Source organism: Gasterosteus aculeatus, chromosome 16 (assembly GCF_964276395.1).
Source record: "Gasterosteus aculeatus chromosome 16, fGasAcu3.hap1.1, whole genome shotgun sequence".
In the NCBI taxonomy this organism is placed as follows: domain Eukaryota; kingdom Metazoa; phylum Chordata; class Actinopteri; order Perciformes; family Gasterosteidae; genus Gasterosteus; species Gasterosteus aculeatus.
The window spans coordinates 18125414-18143952 of NC_135704.1; the positions used below are offsets into that span (position 1 = coordinate 18125414).

Below are 18539 nucleotides of genomic sequence, written 5' to 3' on the forward strand. Positions count from 1 at the left end.
CCAAAAGCTACCGATGAAAGCTACTGGAAAGCTGAATGGCCCCACGCGACCCGACAGCGCCCTCTGCAGGGGTGTGTGTGTAACTATGGTAACCTGTTAGTGGCGTCCCCCAACAAGGAGACTGAAAAAAACAAAAGTCACAGCAGAACCTTCTTACATCGTTGCTCAGAGCACTTCAATGTGAATATGAATTTAGAGACAATTTGCTGAATAACTCTATTAATATACTATTATTTTAATACTATTTCACGATATGTATTAAGTAATTACAATTAGAAAGTAACGTAATATATCATTGTTTTAACAGAAGTCATTATTTGAATTTATTTTGAAAGGTTCGCTTTACTTTACTGCCTCATTATTTTAAGGATTAAGTGAATATTTGAATAAACATCGCTGTGATTTATAGGCTTGCGTAGTGTCCTCCTGAAGCTGCTGGACGTCAGATTTCGCGTGTAACTCCCTCATCTCACCAGCAGAGGTCAGTGCGGATCAGTCGTCCAATTAAAAAGGAAATCAACGCCGCGCCGCTCTGTGTTTCTCCCACCTTTCCCCGAGCCGAAGAAGCAGTCCATCTCCACGCTGGAGCGCGAGTGGGACACGCAGAGGGCGGCGCTCGGGACCAGGCCCTCCTGCGGCGGGCTGCGCTCGGTGGTCCGGACCAGACACCAGCCGGGCCGCTCGCTCGGCCGCTCCAACAGCTCCACCGTCTGGCCTGGAGGGGAAAGCGGATCGACCACCTCAGACGATCGCATCTTATTTAGACATATTATTATTCTATTAGGGAGGATGTGGGGGCGCGTCTGTCTCACCGGTGCTGACGGACATCTCTGTGCTGCATCCTGCTGTGAAGTCCTGAAGGACCACGGTCAGCTCGCATCCTCCAGAGAGCTGCGAACAGACAGAGGATTAGACTTTAATCCCCCCGAGACGCTTAATCTGTGTTCACACAATAAACAGAGAACCCTACGAGCACAGAGGGAGCAGCACAGAACCCAAGAGCACAGAGGGAGCAGCAGAGAACCCTACGAGCACAGAGGGAGCAGCAGAGAACCCTACGAGCACAGAGGGAGCAGCAGAGAACCCAAGAGCACAGAGGGAGCAGCACAGAACCCTACGAGCACAGAGGGAGCAGCAGAGAACCCTACGAGCACAGAGGGAGCAGCAGAGAACCCAAGAGCACAGAGGGAGCAGCACAGAACCCTACGAGCACAGAGGGAGCAGCAGAGAACCCTACGAGCACAGAGGGAGCAGCAGAGAACCCTACGAGCACAGAGGGAGCAGCAGAGAACCCAAGAGCACAGAGGGAGCAGCAGAGAACCCAAGAGCACAGAGGGAGCCCCCCCCCCCCCCCCCGAGGACAGAAGGGACAGTGTGCGGATCCTCGCTGCCAGGCAACGGACGCCGACACTTCCTGACCTTTGGGGCCGAGCTCTAATCTGTGAGAACTGTTGTGCAGAGCGAGACGCCATCAACCAGCATCACACGGCCCCGAAACAGCAACTCTGCACACGGGGAGGCCAGAGGGACGTCCTTCGTGTTTACGACCAGCGGGTTCAATGCAAGTGAAAGGAAACCGGTTCTAAAGGGTTACCGGAGTGTGTTTCAGCCGGATGCCGTCTACCTATAAAGAAGTCAAACATCTCGCCAGAAATACACAACTGTGATTGTCGCTATGAGCCGAGCACAACAATCACGCTGTTGATCACGTCTGGAGCAGCGGCTGTAAACAAGCACGCGGCCTTCAGAGTAAATGATTGACGTGACATAAAGGGTTCAGGGGGGTAAACAGTGAGTGAACTGACACATCTAACAGCGGGGCGTTGACCTTTACCCTCTTCACAAAGAAAAAATGGCAGGAGGCAACGGAACCGTCGAGGAAAGGTGCGTTTCATTGTGCCCCCGCCCCCCATGTGACAACCTGCCTCAATACCTCCCACTCATTAATTCATCTCCGCAGGAACGCAAACAACGAGGCTGATATTTCAGAATGAATTAAGCATTCATTAAAGAAACTCTTTCTTTCTTTCCTTCAGCAGATGTTGCGCTTGGAACATCTTCAGCTGTGTGACGGGAACATTCTGCAGAGGTCGAGCACGTCGAACTACGCCGGCGAATCAAAACAAAAACATTATGCTCCATTTGACGCCCAAAAGTAAGCGATGAATCGATGGGCTCCGGGATGTAAATGAAGCTCCTGCTCTTCCTCAGTCGGCCTCGCCGGCTCCCCATTGACCTGACGGAGGTGTGTGTGTGTGTGTGTGTGTGTGTGTGTGTGTGTGTGTGTGTGTGTGTAAGCAGGCTGCTCGTTGCCAGTCCAAAGATCTCCTAGCAACGAGGAGCCCTGTTTCTATAAAAAGGTCAGGTGAGTTTACCTGACAGATGGTCTGACACACACACACACACACACACACACACACACACACACACACACACACACACACACACACACACACACACACACACACACACACACACACACACACACACACACACACACACACACACACACACACACACACACACACACACGGTGCAGACAGGCCGCGTGAATTGGATCCGGGCATCGAACCGACGCATCACACGCGTCGCCTGCTGACTTCAGGAGTTTGAGGCGCGAGTGAACAAACTGAAAGTTATTCATTGATAAAAACCGGCATGTTCGGTTTGCCGCTGTGAACAATAACGTTTACAAAGAGGCCGCTAAGAATGAGACGCGACGTGTGAAAAGCACTGGACGACATCGACAACCTTAAAATAAGACTGAGGAGGGTAAAGAAGCCGTCGTATTGCTCATATTGCTGTTGGAGGGGAGACCGCTGACATAAGGACAGCGCATGCTTGTGTGGAAAATAAATCTCATATGAATCTCATTTGCAGAACTGGCAACATTTTGTTCCAGTGATAGAAGCGTCGTATTCTCACAAGTCACAATATTCAAAACTCAGCCGGCTGGTTTCCTCTCGTGTCACACAGACAGACGCTGAAGGGAAAAAGGGTGAGAAAATGTTGACTTGAACATTAGCAGATATGAAATAAATGAATATTTTGTGGAGATACTGTAAATAAACCTAATAGAGACGAGTTGGGATAATGATAGATATTTTCCAGACGTTGTGACAGCTGAACAGAAATAGACGAGCCATCATAGTTAGTTTGAGCAATGTGTTAACTTCAAGAGATCAGAAGTCTGGTCTGCTGGTCTAATCCAGACCGACCGCTCATCCAGAAGAAAGGACACGTTTCTGATGAGAACGTGAACACAAACAGGCTCTCCGGTCCACGCGGAGGAGACGCCTCGGCATTTACGGCCTTTGTGACGGCGAGATGCCGCCAACCGAGATCCACTTCACCACTTGTCTCCGTCTCTCTGAGTCCTCAGGGGACGCCGAGGACAGAGCGCCCCCCCGTGCTCATGTGCTCGTACGCTGTGGTCACATGGCACTCTGACGCGGGTCGCCGTGAGGAGGGGGGAGGGGGGGGGGCTTTGAACAGGAGCTCGGTGTTTTGGAGCAAAATGGCCTCACGGGGAACCGGTTTCGACCCGCTCAGCGTTTCATTATATCTATAATATGGTATCATAATATGAATGGAGGTTTTCAGATACGGGGTTGTTGTTGTTGTTGTTGTTACTACTATGCTGCCAGCCGGCTGTCCAGGTGTTAAACACGGCGGCGCAATGACAAGCAGCACACAAACCACAGCAACTCCTCGTTGGTCAACACGCCGACCACGGGAGGAGACTCATTGACAGGAAACCGCACAGTTGGATGCTTTGACGTCTCTTTCCATCATTGTTCATGACAACAATTGTGATGAAGACAAACATCCCGACTGAGAAATCTGCAAATTGCTGAATAATTTCCTGTTTGGCTGCAGGTAAATTATTGAGGTGAAGCAATTAAGCAAAAATACACTCCAACACTTCAACAACTCCTTCTGGTAAAAAGACACACAAGGTGTGATGCTTTTCAACGAACCCAAAGTGGTAATTGCTACTGCGTGTCATTGGTTAGCGCTAGGGACGTGGGGGGACGTGGGGGGACATGGGGGGACATGGGGGGACAGCAGAATAACAGGTTTTAAACAGCCTTCGCTCAGGCAGTTCTTCTTATTCTGTTTGCCTGCACGCACATTCACACCCTGTTTAACCATTAACCCCCCCAGTTACACAATCACACACACACACACAGCTTTACTACACGCTAAGTGGAAATCAGCCCGTAGGATCTGGATCTGAACCTTGAATCCCTTAAAACACTTTTCCGCCTAACATGAAGTTCTGGAAAAACGAACAGATTTGCTCTTTCTTTCCTTTTTCTAAACGGTGATTATTTGGGAAGCTGCGTTCATTTATTCCCTAAACCCACCGGGTGACGGTGAAAGGACGCCTCGGCGAGCGCGAGCGCACACCAGCTGCCCCGCGACCCCAGCGGCTTCCTCCGCTGCTCACTCCGCAGCACAAGCAGTCGAGGCCGTTCTCCGCTTCAACGCGCCGACCGACACCGACAAACGAACCGGCGCGCACAACCGTCCAGCTGCTCTCGTCGCTGAGCCCCGTTGGGTTCCGTCAGAAACCCCCCCGGTGGTACTCACTCTGCTGCTCTCTTTGAACAGTTTAAAGCTCATCCACTTCGGCATGTCTCTCCTCTTCTGTCTCGCTCTCTGCGTCTCCCTCCGGCTTTGACAACTCCCTCGTTTGTGTCTCCGCCACACACAGACACACACACAGAGACACACACACACACACACACACAGAGACACACGCCCTCTTTCTGAACAAACAGCTATAGCTCTGTATTAGATGTGTGTTCTGTCACTCCTTGGAAGCTGCTTGGGCACTGAACACTTTCCACTACTCAATGTGTGTGTGTGTGTGTGTGTGTGGTTATGACATCGTGGGGGAATAACATTCCTTATGGGAATAAAAAAAATAAAAAAAAGCGTCTCCATAGTGTAAATCATTACATGGTTGAAGGTGTGGTTATGGTCAGATAAGGGTAGGGGTTGAAGTACTGACATGAATAAAAGTCGGTGTAGCGTGTGCGTGCATGTGTGTGCGTGCGTGTGCGTGACAGAGAGAAAAGTCACAAGACCGGCAGATGGCTGCTGCGCGGCGTCGGCCTGAACTCGCCCCTGAATGCTTTCGATTCATGAGAACAAACGGACGTCAACAATCGCTCGTCGCCGCAACAGTTCAAGCTCAACTTTGGTTACATCCAGCGTGACTTTCCCCAGACACCGTCGAGCTGGGGGCGGATCTCAACCAACGAAATTGAATTGATGTCAACATTTAATTAGCGGTTTCGCCGCCCAGTTGATTTTACCGCTGAACTTCATCATTCTTCTCAAACTACGCAAAAAAAAACCCTGTTGCTATGCGGGAAAAAGACGCCGTTTAGGCTCCAATTTATACATTTATCGTCTCCAAAGTAAAGGCGGTGTTGTTGTTTAATGTGCACAATGCAGGAATGGGAACTGCGATCTATTAACATCTTACATCTACATCAAGCCTCCGGACGCCATGCAGACAAAGAATTAGGGAGATTCCCCCTTTTTGATTTGGCAGCCGCAGAACTACTTTTAGACACTTTCACATGACGGCGACGGGAAGCGCGTCCCCGCGTGCGGCCTCCCCGGCCCCCACGCCCGCGCGCCATTAGAGACACGTGGGACCAGGCGGAGCTGATCTGTGCTGGTCTCCCTCTTACCGACTACAAAAAACCCCTGCATATTCTCACATACATGCATTCCACCATAGAGACGTTGTTGCTTCTTGTTTGCTTGATTCCTCCCACATGAACCGGGTTCGGGGTCACGTTTTGGGCCCGACTCTGAACCGCAGGGTGACTATTTTTATTTCTGACCTGCAGTGACCCCGCAGCAGCGGAGCAAGCGTCTCCCTCTAAACGTTTTAACTTGGCGGATCGTTCAAACTGTGGCGCTTTGAGCTAACGCTAGCAACACGCTCCCGAGGAGGGTTCGATTGAATGAAGAGCGATGGATTGAGCCCCCGTCCCGCCCCCCCCGGTCCGGTCCAACGGGAGTAATGTGCCGCTACTGATTGTTGGTTCGGGCCCTCGGGAAAACAAAGTTTTACTCCGACTGAAGGCGGAGGTCTGCGCTCCATCGGGGCTGCGGCGGAGCCACGAGGGCTCGCCAGGCTGTCGACCGCTGGAACGCCGCTTTAAATAACGCGGAGGCCGCGGACTGAACCCGCCGGCTGACTCACACGGGAAACGCGTCACTCCACGCAGAACTCGTGTCCTCACGTCGTGGTCACGGGGACAGAGCGGGCCTTCTTAATGAGCCGTGACCTTTTGATACCGCGCGGCGGCGGCGCTCCTTCCTCACATGACCACAAGAGGTCACATGACCGGAAAAGGTCCGCGTTGGAACAAACGGGTTTTGGATTTTGTTCCTTTAGAGTATGGAAAAGGGCAGAGAGCCTCCACTGCCCGGCTCTCACCTTCCACAATAAAAGCCCCGAGGTGTCCACCACGAAAGTGTTTCCTTTCGCTTAAAACAAAAAAACGTCCGACCTCCCTGGACTGTTTCAGCACGATGACAAGATCAGATTTATTCTGTTGAACAACAGCTGATGAACAGTGCGGGAAGAGAGAGAGAGAGAGAGAGAGAGAGAAGAGGGGGGGTGCGTTTACTAAAAACGTCTCCGCACAAACCACCAGAAACCAAAGCGTCCCACCCTGTCTACGCACACGAGCCAGACGCAGACAGCCAGTGGAACATCTGACTGTGCCAGTAGCAGACGGAGAGACGGGGAGACACGTGGTCGGCTGTTGAGAAGGAGGGTTGCATCGTACAGGGAGTGACGCTGGGCGTGCACATCCAGGAGAGCGAGACAGACGAGGTCGAGGCGAGACGGACCAAGGGGAGACGGATCCAGGGGGGACAAGAGGAGGCCGCGGGCTTAACACTCACGTTCCACAGAGGCGCAAACAATTTGTCCGTGTGACCGTTTTGCAGTCGAGCGGATCGGAACCCGAAACAGGCGAGGTGAGAACGTGCGGAGGACGCACGAATCAGCACGGCGCTGGAAGTCACATGACGGGGAGTTCGTGAGGAAGTGGGAGAGTTTTTAAACAAATTCATTGTAAAATCTTGTGTCAAATGCCGCTCTTTTTTTGGGGGGGATTATTTAATTCCCGCCCGGTGGGCTTCTCACTTCCAGTCACGTGACCTCCAGCTCCGCTGAGTGAACGTTTCACAACTGGGACATTAATCCCCAGACTGCACCTCTGCTTGTGTCCTTTTATTTGACTTAGAAAAAATTAGTTGGACGTCGTCATTTTGACGCACAAGCGGCGAAACAAAACCGCTTCCACTCGATGTTTGCTGACGAGGGGGGGGGGGGGGGGGGGGGGTGAAACCCAGATTACGTTCAGATTGAAAAACATCTGCAGAAAGACACTAAACCCAAAGTGCCGCCTAAGCGAAGCTCGGCGCTGAACACACACGGGCCGATCAGATGGCTCGACAAACAGCGTTATCTGGAACCCGCCTGCACTCACAAAACACACAAGGAATCGCTCGGCTTAACGCTAGTAAATCCCCGCTGGGCCGGCGGCGCCATGGGAACGCAATGAAAACCGCACTTGAGATATTACGCCCGGGCGAAGCGAATCGCACAAAGGGGGACGGAAGACAACTTTCCCTCCAAAACGTTTATGAGCATCAGTTAAACGTGAAAAGACTGAATCCAGAAGTGGTGCTCTGCTGTGTCAGCGTGTGAAACATGGAACGTGTCCAAAGGAAAAAAATGCAGAACCTTTCATTTGTTTTGTTTTTCAGGAAAAACCAAAGAGGAGGATCTAAAAATAGCCGGTTTAGTCTTATAAATCCTAGTCACAACAAACTGGACCAGAACACCAACGCGCCCACAAAGAAAGGTGGAGTAATGAATGCTTTGGTTAGAGGACAGACTCCTTATCTCCTCTTGGGATTTGTGACAAACAGAAAAACATGAGCAAGAAGTAAAGGAGCGACACACACTTCCAGCCGTTCTCGTGGAGTGTTTCTCCGCGTGTGCGTGCGTGCGTGTGTGTGTGTGTTTGACATTTAGAGGCCGGGTCGCGTGTGGGCGAAGCCTGCCGGGTAAAAAAAAAAAGAAAAAAAAAGAAAAAGGCCACACTGTGTAAGACCACAGCGGGAGAACAATCAGCGGGGAAACCAGACGCCATCCAAAGGAGTTCTACTCGCTCCTTCTATTTACGCTGAAACAAAAACACCCACACGAGTCCAATGAGCAGCTTCTGTGGAGCGGCACCGGGCTTAATAATGCCTAAAGGGGCGATTTGATCGAGGTGCAGTTCAACGTGCTGCTCGTCGGTGCCTGTAAGAGGCCACATGAGAGGCAGCAGACGGGCTTACTTGGGCGCGAGGCGCTGGCCGGCGGGGGGCGTCAGAACGGCCCCCTGCACACAACCGGAAGAGGCTTTTCATCGCTGGCGGCTCCTCTTGATCACATGGTGAAAGGTGCAGGATTCTTCTCTCTCACACACACACACACACACATGAGCTGAACCTTCACGCAGTCCTTCTGCCACTGGCAAAGGGCCCCGCCCCTGCTCCTGCCCCTTGAAGCGGCATGGGAGACCCCGTAGCGCGGGCACAGCTGTGGCTCATCAGCTCATCAGCTCCCCCCCCCCCCCCGACAGGTGACAGGCGCCTCACACCTTGTCGCTGTCCACGGTGTTCTGGGACGTCCTGGAGGCGATGGAGATGGTGTCCGGTTGGCTGCCTCCGTCTCCCTGACTGTCTCCGTCTTCCCCCCCGTCCCTGGAGACACGCGATCACAGCATGACTTCATGTGGAAAGTGGTGTTTACACAATAAAAGGAGTCGTTGTTAAAGAGGACGGTTGTGTTTGGGAAGATAAAAAAAGAAATATACAAATGAAAGTTAACAAAGTTCATCCCTCGAGCTGCAGAGAGAACTCTTCCCTCCTGTTTGTTATTATGGAGATGTTGTTTTTGACCGTTTCTGACCCTCTAAGGCCTTTGTGAGTCACGTCCTGCACCGCGGCCCCATCGGACGAGTTAGACCGGCCCCACTTTACCTCTTGGCGTTGTTCCTGGGTTTGGACAGAGCCGGTGCTTTGGGCAGGTGAAGAGGCTCCTTCAGCGCCCCCTTCAGGTGAGTCATCCTCTCCTGGATCACCTCCCTGATGTTTTTAATCCACTCCTGTTTGGCCTCCATGTTCGGCGCCTGGAGGAGGGGAACCACAGGGTAACCGACGCGCCCTTAATGCCGGGGGCCAACCTCCACTTGTGCCTTTACATCAGGCAGCGGCGTGTGAGTGAGAGGTCTTTCCTTGCCTTTAGCACCGTTTTGTTATCGGAGGAGGGGGTTCTTCCGGCCCACAGGGCAAATTTACACGGATCGCCCTCGACGTGCTCCGTCAACCCCAACTCTGACGTCTGGGGAGGGAGAACGACACACACGCAAACACACGCAGTCAGGAGAGCCGGCGGAAGCCGTGAAGTGAAGGGACGTCACGTCCACACACACACACTGACCAGCAGTTTGTTCTTGTACTGGTACTTTGTTCTGCCCGCTGAGTCTTTGATCTCCTTGCTGAAGACCAGGGAGAACTCGAACAGGAAGAGGTGTCGGTCCCGCCCCTTCCTGATCAGCGAGCGCGGGTCCCAAACCTGGAAGCTGTCCTGCAGGATCAGCTCGCCTTGCACCTCAAGGTTTTCCTCAAAGCCTGAGGAGGAGGAGGAGGAGGAGGACCAGGACTTAAAAACAGACCAGGAAAGACTCACCCTCCAATGTCGCACGCGGACTCATCAGAATATATATATTTCTTTTAACATCAGGAAAATAAACATGTCCTATTTGTGACTTAATGAGGTTAAACGCACAGAAAGCAAGTAGGTGGGATGGATTAAGGAGACGTCTGCTTCTAACACATCGTGATGCACGGCAGTATGAAGCACAGAAGAGAAGTAACGCAATGGTCTCTCACCCTCCATCATGGCCAGATGCATGGCGTCGTTTGCTCTCTTAGGAACACTGAGCATCACATCCAAACCGTCCTTAATCTCCCCTTTTCCCTCCTCACAACAGGACAGCAACTCCTGCAGAGGGACGGGGGAAGACGGCGCACATGAGCCCCGAGCCCTTCCCGCCCCTCCCCCAGGTCTCCTCCCCCCTTGTGTTTGCGCGGGTGGCGTGTGTCGTACCTTGAGCAGCAGCTGGTACTTGGTGATCCTCTGCACTGGTTTGATGAGGTAGGACGAGATGGAGTTAGCGAGTCCACGTCTCTGCTGAACGTCCTGTTTAAACCCACGGGGACAACGTTCAGCCCAATACCGCCGATGCAAATAAATAAAACGCCTGGGCAGCATGAACGGTGGGAATCTAACAGACTTTCTTCAATGATCAAAGAGCACCACCTGCTGGTGGAGCGGGAGAACAACACACTTTCTCTGACGAGCCGATGGAATAAAAGGTTTTTTACTCACGTCGAAGAAGGAGCCGGCGTGCTCCAGGATCAGCTGACTGGAGTCGGGTTTGTTCTTACAGTAATCCACGTAAATGTGGAACTTATCAGCCTGGGGAAACAGGAGGAGAGAGGACCAGGGGGTTTATTCTACGTTGTGCTCTTTTCAGGCCCGCCCTCCTCTTTGGAAGATGAGCGGCCGCCTCTCACCCAGGTGACGAAGCAGTGACCAACGTCCTCTGGTAGCTGCTCGTAGTTCACCAGCTCCTTCAGGAAGATGCTGGACAGAAACACCGAGGCACGTCCCATCAGAGGCACAGGGTTAGATAACTGAGCCGTGAAGAACTCACGGGATGCGAAATATGTCCCATCTGCCGGTCGCTCACTTGTGGTGGAAGTCCCAGATGTCCTGCATGTTGCCGAAGACGACGTGCTCCTTGCCGGCGATGCCCGGAGGAATCTCCTCCGCGCCGCTGTTCATCTCCCACAGGTAGGTCTGGCAGACAGACGGACGGACGCGTGAGCAACGCGGGGGGGGGGGGACGTTTGTTTGGCGTCAGAAAGCAAACGGGAGGAGGCCTTCTTACCTCGAGGCACTCCTGGAGGTCTCTGACGTAGGTCTTCTCCGTCTGCAGCAGCTCCGCCATGATGAACCTGAGGTGGAGACCGCAGCAAACGTCCCGAGGAGGAATCAGACTGCAGGAATTCTGCCACACATTGTGTCATTGCACTGCGGTCGCCACGGCAACGCTTCACCCACGTCGCCGTCCTGTCCTCCGCCTTAACCGACAGCGTAAAGGCGGAGCGCCATCTAAAAGCACTGATAGATACGAACGCAACGGACCCGTCCGGATCCACCGAACTGTGCGTATCCAAGGGCAACCGGTCATAACACGCATCCATCTTTCGTCCTACGGAATCCTCGTCACACCAGGAGACCGCTCTCACTCACTCTTTCTTCCGGGCGGACTTCCTCTTCTCCTCGTTGACCTCGGGGTTGGGGTCACGCAGTTTGACCTCGGCGTCGTCCGTGAGGCTGGCCGGGATGGTGTCCAGCTCCAGGTCCTTGTTGTCCTGCGCGGAGGAACCAGAGGCGGCATCGCCGTCAACAATCCCCCGACACGCGGAGAAGAGCGCCTAACGCAAGAGTCGCGGGGCGCCATCTCACCTCGGAGCTCACGCCCAGGCTCCTCTCCAGGCTCTCCTGGTACTTGCCCATGCGGAGCGAGAAGTCCCGGTACCGGCGGTCCACCGCGCTGACCCAGCGCTTCAGCTCCGACACGTGGGCGTGGCCTTTCTCCACCAGGTTGTCCGCCAGCTGGATCAGCAGCTTCACCTTGTCCTTGGTTTGCTGTGGGAAGGAGAACACAGACACGGTGGAGGACTCGCCGATGTCGAACAGAACACTTCCTGTATGATCTCGCTGAGTGTTGCACTCGTATATTTTATTCTCATTGTCGGGAAGTTTGTTTGTGTGTTAACTCATTGGTTTAAACTGTAGCATTGACCATCGGGGTTGTGGTCCGCGGTTGCCTAGCAACGAGGGAAAGAGACCCAGCCGACCGTTAAACCTTCTCAGAGTAATCAGGCCTCACAACGAGTGCAAATATCCACAAAATACATTTGACATCCACCGGTTTGGCTTCTTCAGCGGGTCAATAAAACACACACGTGCACACACACACAGACACGCACACGCACGGTGTACCTTGGCGGTGAGTCTGAAGTGACGGTAGTCGCTGAGGAGCTGCTGCGTTTCCTCGCCGCTTTCACCGGGGGACGTGTGTGTGGCCAGGTAAACTTCACCCGTCTCTTGGATCCAGTCCAACGCCTGCGCGTTCACACACACACACACACACACACACACACACACGCACACGCGCACAACAGACAAAGCTGATGATATAAACCAGATGTCGCTTCAGTGCTGAACATTTCCCCCCAAAGCCGATCCAGCCAGAATTATTTCCCTTTTGTTCGCACACACACACACAAACACACACACACACACACACACACACACACTGACCTGTTTGGCACTGCGTTCAAACACCAAGTACTGCTGACACTGGTCCAGCCGCCGTTTCTTTAAGGTCCAGAAGTGAAGGACCCTGTTCTCTCTCTGCAGCAGCTCGTTGAGGATGGCTGCTCACAAGAACGCACAGCCGCGGTTACGTGAGCGTCCTCCTTGAACACGCAGCACACGTCATATAATACATATGTGTGTGCACTGACCTTTGACCTGCTGCTCGGGCCCTCTGGTGTGGCCGGCGGCTCCCGGCATGCTCACGTTGTTCCTGTGGATGTACTTCAGGAAGACCTCTGCGTTCCTCCGGGCCAGAGTGCACGCCTGCGGCACAGAGTCACGCTGCTTACGCCAGCCGACGCTCGACCATTCAGAGGCCCCGCCCCCCTCCCGTCCTCAACAGTGATATCAAGCTACAGCGAGTGTTCAGTAGAATCATTTATTATTATCTTAGTCCCTCTAAAGTTTTATGAGCATTGCAGCCAAGTGGTTTTAGCTTTAATTATCCGGTGATCTCATCAGACTTGTATATTTGACGCCGTGCGACGTTGGCGTGCGTTCTCCTCGTTACGTCACCTTGAGGAAAGCCTCTTTCTGCTCCAGATGTTTGCTGATCAGAGGCAGGAGGTGCTCGCAGTCCGCCGACGCTCCCACTTTGTCGTGGCTGCCGCACCAGTCCTCATCGCGGCGGTACTCCTGCTCCAGGCTCTCCAGCACGCTGCACACCTGCAGCCACGCCACGGGTCAGCCCCGGCCTCCGGACACGGCTTTGTGCGTGTGCGTGCGCGTGTGTGTGTGTGTGTGTGTGTCAGACCTGTTCGGACGTCTTGTAAAAGGCCACCGACGCGTTGACGAGCTTCAGCCGGTCCTCCATCTTCAGCATCAGCTGCTGCCAGTGAACCGCCACCTTCTCCGCGCAGCCTCGGATCGCCTCCGGATCGTAGTGGCCTGCCTGCAGCATCATCTGCAGGAGGAGCAGGAGGAGCAGGAGGAGCAGGAGGGGAGGGAATGGAGACATTCAGGAATGCAGTGAGCAGGATAACGCAGGGCACTCAGTGGGGGGGCGGCGGCGAAGAGCAGGAGTTCACCTCAGCCTTCTGCTGGACCTGCAAGGCGCTCTGGTGGGTCTTCTGGAGGGAGTTGGCATGGAAGAGAGACTGGAGGGAGAGGAGGAGGAGGCGATAACCATTGGTTCATTAGCCTTTAGCCGCTCTTCTCTCATTTAACTCGTGACACACACACACACACACACATGCAAATTCAAGCCGGTTTTCTGCAAACCCCACGATGTTCGTTTTGTAAATGACGGACCATCTAGAGTCAAATAGAACATAAAGCAGGGGCGGCTTAAGGGCGGGGCTTACTGTGATTGACAGAAGCAAAGGATTCAATTCGTCTAAAACCAACAGCCACTTTTTATCCGTCTATTCTTGATTCCCTCTACAAATACGAAGGCAATGCTTTCTTGTAAAAGAATAACACTCTTAATCCGGCAATTTGTGATGGAGAATCGTTTAAAGTGTAAAATCAATATGGGGCTTGTAGCATAAGTGACAAATGACAACATAAGACGACTTGATAAAAACAATACTAATGCATTTATTTCAGCTTTATACCGTTTCTGTTCAGGAGATTTTTTTTTGTATTTACATTTTTTTTTTTTGCCGTGCCGTGAGGTTGCGGGGGGGGGGGGGGGGGGGGGGCAGGGTGGCCATTCTCTGACCAATGGTGGCCATGGCCACGCCCCTGGTGGGGGGTGTTTTTATGAAGTCTGTTACATTCCATTACTCCAAACAGGCCCCGCCTCCTTTGCTTGAACGTAACAACGTTCTAAAACACGAATGTACGACTTTTATTATTCATGCGTGTGTTTCACATCAGTCTGGTGGAGGATGCTGGACTCACACGGTGTAGCGTGCGTGCATGTGTGCGTGCGTGTGTGTGTGTGCGTGCGTGTGCGCTTAGAACAGTGCTGACCAACAGCCTTCTTCTACTCCCTGTGAGTGCTTACACACCTCTGGAGTCAACTTTTAAAAGGAGCGCCAGGAGTGACACACGCGCACACACACACACACACACACACACACACACACACAAACCACATGTGTGAGCATCTGTTTCTCTTCAAAATCAATACAGAATCAAATGATTATGGAGGCCTGGTCAACAGTGTGTGTGTGTGTGTGTGTGTCTCAGAGACTCATCTGCTACTATTCAAACCTGATGCACGCTGAAATCATTATGACTCAAGTACAGTAAGCCTGGTCCGGGCAGCGATGATTGGGGTGCGTGTGTGTGTGTGTGTGTGTGTGTGTGTGTGTACCTCTATGGCCATCTGGAACTGCTCATGCTCCCTCTGCAGCTGCTCGGCCTCAGACAGAGAGCTGGCGTTCACCATGCTGGCGTTCAACATGGACTCCCCGTTACGGATCCAACCCAACACCTATTAGAGAGACACACAAGAGTTACATTGGGATTTTACAAACGACTGGCGTCGGGGTTCCTGTCCGAAGACGAACGGGTTGTTTTGGGTGGACCAGGAGAATAAAATCCACACTGACTGACTGAGGTTAATCAACGGAGCAGCTGGACATGAGGGACACCAGAATGAGCTTTCTTTCAAATCCGTGTCCCTCATCCGACACTTCGTGGAGCAGCAGGAGGTGAAGGAGAAGTTGAGAAAAGGAAAGTGAGCGTAGAGAGAATCCAACCTCTCGTTGTACAATTCTATCCAAAGCAGAACCACACATCCAAGTTTTTTAATTCATCCATAGCGTAAAATGACGAATGCTGTGTCCCCTTAGAAATGGGCTCCTGCAAGGGATTGTGGGACGGCATTCCCCTCCTTTGCATTGGTAGAGGGCGCTCAAGTGTTTCCTACGCCAAAGGAGACGAGAAAGGAAGCATGGTAGCATCATAGTCGCCATAAAGAAGCTCAAGACGGACAGCATGGATCCCAGGCGAGTCAAGGGCGAGGTCCTTGAACCCCGGCGTGGTATGATGTCATACCTCCTTAAAGAAGGATCGGTGGCGCGGCAGCTTTTCCTGAGGGTGAGCCGCGGTGAATGAACTCCTGAGCCAATATTAGACCACCGCATATTGTTGGAATGGAGCCTAAACCTGTAGAATGCGCAGTGACCACATTGAGCCACCAGAGGGCTCCTCCGACTGCAGAACGTCCAGTGAGCGATCCAGAAGGTGAAGGTGATCGGTGCCTAGAACACGCCTCATGTTTTCACTTATGAGCCGGACTGCTGAGATTAAACCCGCCCACATTAGTAATGCTAATTGCTTTTCGTTTGTTTATGGAACTCTAGAAAGGCAAATTACAGTTAATAAGGAAGGGTGAGAGAGCAGCAGAAGAGATGTGTGTGCGTGCGGGCTGTTAGCACGTCGCCATAAAGCTCATAAATGATTCAGCTGGATCCATCTGTAGCAGCAGCGTGCTTCCTGTCTCCAACAACAGCGTGTTCACATTCCCGTCTGCAGAAGCGTCTTTGCAACCAGGACCCACGAGCCGTCTCCTCGGCTTTGGCCGCGTGTTGTTCTCGTCATTTCGAAATGAGATTTTCTTCTTTCTAATAATAAAATCCGATCGTATTATTTCCTTTTCAGAGTTTTCCCATCTCCTCCGGCTCGGAGTGAACGCCCCCGATGTGATTTAGATAAATACTTTCAAATCAAAAGACGACTCCGGTGCAACGCTGGAAATGATGCACGTGTTGGCCTCCGAGGGGGGTGACGACATGTCTTCAGTGCAGCGCCGGCGACCTACCTGCTTGACCTCGGCCTGCAGGTGGCGCAGCTGCAGGATCTGCTCCAGCCGCGCGTGCGTGAGCTGCGCGTTGAGCTCCACCTCCTGCTGCTTCTCGTGGAGGAACTCCAACAGCTCCTGGACCTGAGAGGCCAAGTCCATGTCCTTCTCCCCCGTCAGCTCGATGCCTGCCACACACACACACACACACACACACACACACACACAAGGTGTGAGGGTCACGTTCGTTACGGGCCAAATACAGTCCTCTCCAGGGACGGATGGGGGAGGGTTTTGTGATGTTTTGGATGATCTCGTTCGTATTAATTCCCGTGCAGCTCTGTAAAGGCAGGATTAACAAACCATCCCTTTTGTGGAGGTGTGTCTAGCGTTGATGCTGAGCTAAGCGCGGATACCAGCGGCACAGCGAGTAGCTTGGGGAGCAATGAGTCCTCAGCAACAGACTCCAGACTAGGAACCCAAATGTTCACAATTCAGAGGGTGAGGTCACGATGACGAGTAAACGCCTCTTTGATCCTCTCCTGGAGCGGATTACTTCATTAATATTACACGGTTTTCACGTCTGAGCTGCAGATGTTTGACTTTTTGAAGCATTGAATAACAATTAGTGTGGGTCTCTCTCTACTCGAGTCCGGTAACTATTGCCAGAGGATGGGCTGAGTGTGTGTGTGTTGTATGAGGATTATTTCACCTAATTCTCTCCCCGTCCCTCCCAACACGCTTCTCTTTGTGCTTTAATTTTCACGGTACTGCCAAAGCCTCGGGGCTCCCTCTCCTCCTCGCTGCTCAGAGCACAGCTGTAAATCCAGATGTGGATCCCAGGAAAGCCAAAGGAATCCAAATGGAAAAGCGGTTTGACCACTTAGTGTACACAATGTAATTGTGTGAGCTCGCTTTCCTTTGATGGAATCAATATTCTAAGTGGAAATGAACATGAAATGCGTCACTTCTCGGTTCAGATGTTTCGATGAGAGGAAGAAGCATGATGACCTATAAATGTAAATGCAATAGACTGCTTCTTGTATTATTATCATGATTGTGACGCCAGCAATGCTGTACTCAATGTATACATTTACACAGATTGAAATGGTAATTTTGCCTTTTAATATATACAGTATATATAAGTAGTATCTTCTGTATCAAGTATTAAACTCAAAGAGCAGCCGCTGTATGTGTGTGTGTGTGTGTGTGTGTTCTACCTGAGGCCTGGACCTCCATGATGTACTGGTGCAGGTCTTGACCCTGCTGCATCACTTCGTAGGTCATGTTGTTCATGGCCGCCTTCCTCTCGGCGTGGCGCTTCAGCCGCTGCTCTGCCAGGCCGATGTCCTCCGCGCCGGCCGACGAGGCTCCGCCTCCGCCGCTGCCCGAGCCGCTGCCCGAGCCGCTGCCCGATCGGCCGGTGTCGCTCAGCTGACGAGACAGATCCTCGTTCCAGGCGTCCAACTCCGCCGTGACCTGCAGGGGTGGAAGTTTCTGGCTTTAATTAGCTCTCATCAGCGGCTGCTTAATTTGCACGTTTTTACAAGAAAATGAGTAAGTCAGGTACAACCTTTTGGGCGAGAGCTCCTCATCGGGTTGTTCTGTGAGCTTATCACAATACTCTAATATTTAGGGTTTAAATCCCAACAACGTTCCAACTAGGAATAATTGTCTGAGACGATAGCTCGTTTGAGGCGGCACGGTGGTTTGCACTGTCACTGGTCACAGCAAGAAGGTCCTGGGTTCCACTCCGCCCAGTGGTGTGGAGTCTGCATGTTCTCCCCGTGTCTGCGTGGGTTCTCTCTGGGTTCTCCGGCTTCCTCCCACAGTCCAAATACATGCTCTGGGGATCAGGTTGATTGGGGACTCTAAATTGCCCGTAGGTGTGTGAATGTGAGTGTGAATGGTCGTTGGTCTCTGTGTGGCCCTGCGATTGGCTGGCGACCACCCCAGGGTGAACCCCGTCTATCGCCTGAAGTTGGCTGGGATGGACTCCAGCCCCCCGCGACCCCGTGAGCAGGATAAGTGGTTTGACGATGGATAGCTTGTTTGAATTTTGTATAAAATTCCTAGACCGTGGCGCTGACTGCAAACACATTTTCTGTGCTTCATTGGTGGCCTCATTAAAAATAATCAAAAGCATGTTAAGCATCTTTTCTAGGTTTGTGTGTTAGAGTGAAATATTTCAACCAAAAGTTCAACAGTAATTTGCTGCAAAAAAAGGTTTGATCATCTGCTCGAGCAAAAGAAGAACAACTGGGGACCTAAAGCGGAGCTCTGCGGTACTCC

At 52.3% G+C, this 18539-nt stretch overlaps 1 protein-coding gene across 6 annotated transcripts in view; it reads right to left on the reverse strand.

Annotated features, from left to right (window-relative positions):
- The window catches only part of kalrna (kalirin RhoGEF kinase a), a 72365-nt gene that overhangs the window by 21763 nt on the left and 32063 nt on the right, over window positions 1-18539 (reverse strand). For 5 of the 6 annotated variants that reach the window (XM_078090612.1, XM_040200841.2, XM_078090610.1 and 2 more), the window contains exons 18-40: window positions 17468-17726; window positions 16269-16435; window positions 14817-14936; window positions 13582-13650; window positions 13308-13457; window positions 13070-13219; window positions 12703-12817; window positions 12497-12612; window positions 12176-12298; window positions 11636-11818; window positions 11420-11541; window positions 11055-11121; window positions 10854-10963; window positions 10678-10747; window positions 10490-10579; window positions 10208-10300; window positions 9991-10102; window positions 9539-9729; window positions 9338-9439; window positions 9079-9227; window positions 8697-8799; window positions 813-891; window positions 548-715 (exon numbers count right to left, since the gene is read on the reverse strand). In XM_078090612.1, the coding sequence (XP_077946738.1) occupies window positions 548-715; window positions 813-891; window positions 8697-8799; window positions 9079-9227; window positions 9338-9439; window positions 9539-9729; window positions 9991-10102; window positions 10208-10300; window positions 10490-10579; window positions 10678-10747; window positions 10854-10963; window positions 11055-11121; window positions 11420-11541; window positions 11636-11818; window positions 12176-12298; window positions 12497-12612; window positions 12703-12817; window positions 13070-13219; window positions 13308-13457; window positions 13582-13650; window positions 14817-14936; window positions 16269-16435; window positions 17468-17726 (2908 nt within the window). Of the gene's footprint in view, window positions 1-547; window positions 716-812; window positions 892-4596; window positions 4881-8696; window positions 8800-9078; window positions 9228-9337; window positions 9440-9538; window positions 9730-9990; window positions 10103-10207; window positions 10301-10489; window positions 10580-10677; window positions 10748-10853; window positions 10964-11054; window positions 11122-11419; window positions 11542-11635; window positions 11819-12175; window positions 12299-12496; window positions 12613-12702; window positions 12818-13069; window positions 13220-13307; window positions 13458-13581; window positions 13651-14816; window positions 14937-16268; window positions 16436-17467; window positions 17727-18539 lie in introns of those variants that run through there. The other variant, XM_078090613.1, reaches the window with a different exon arrangement.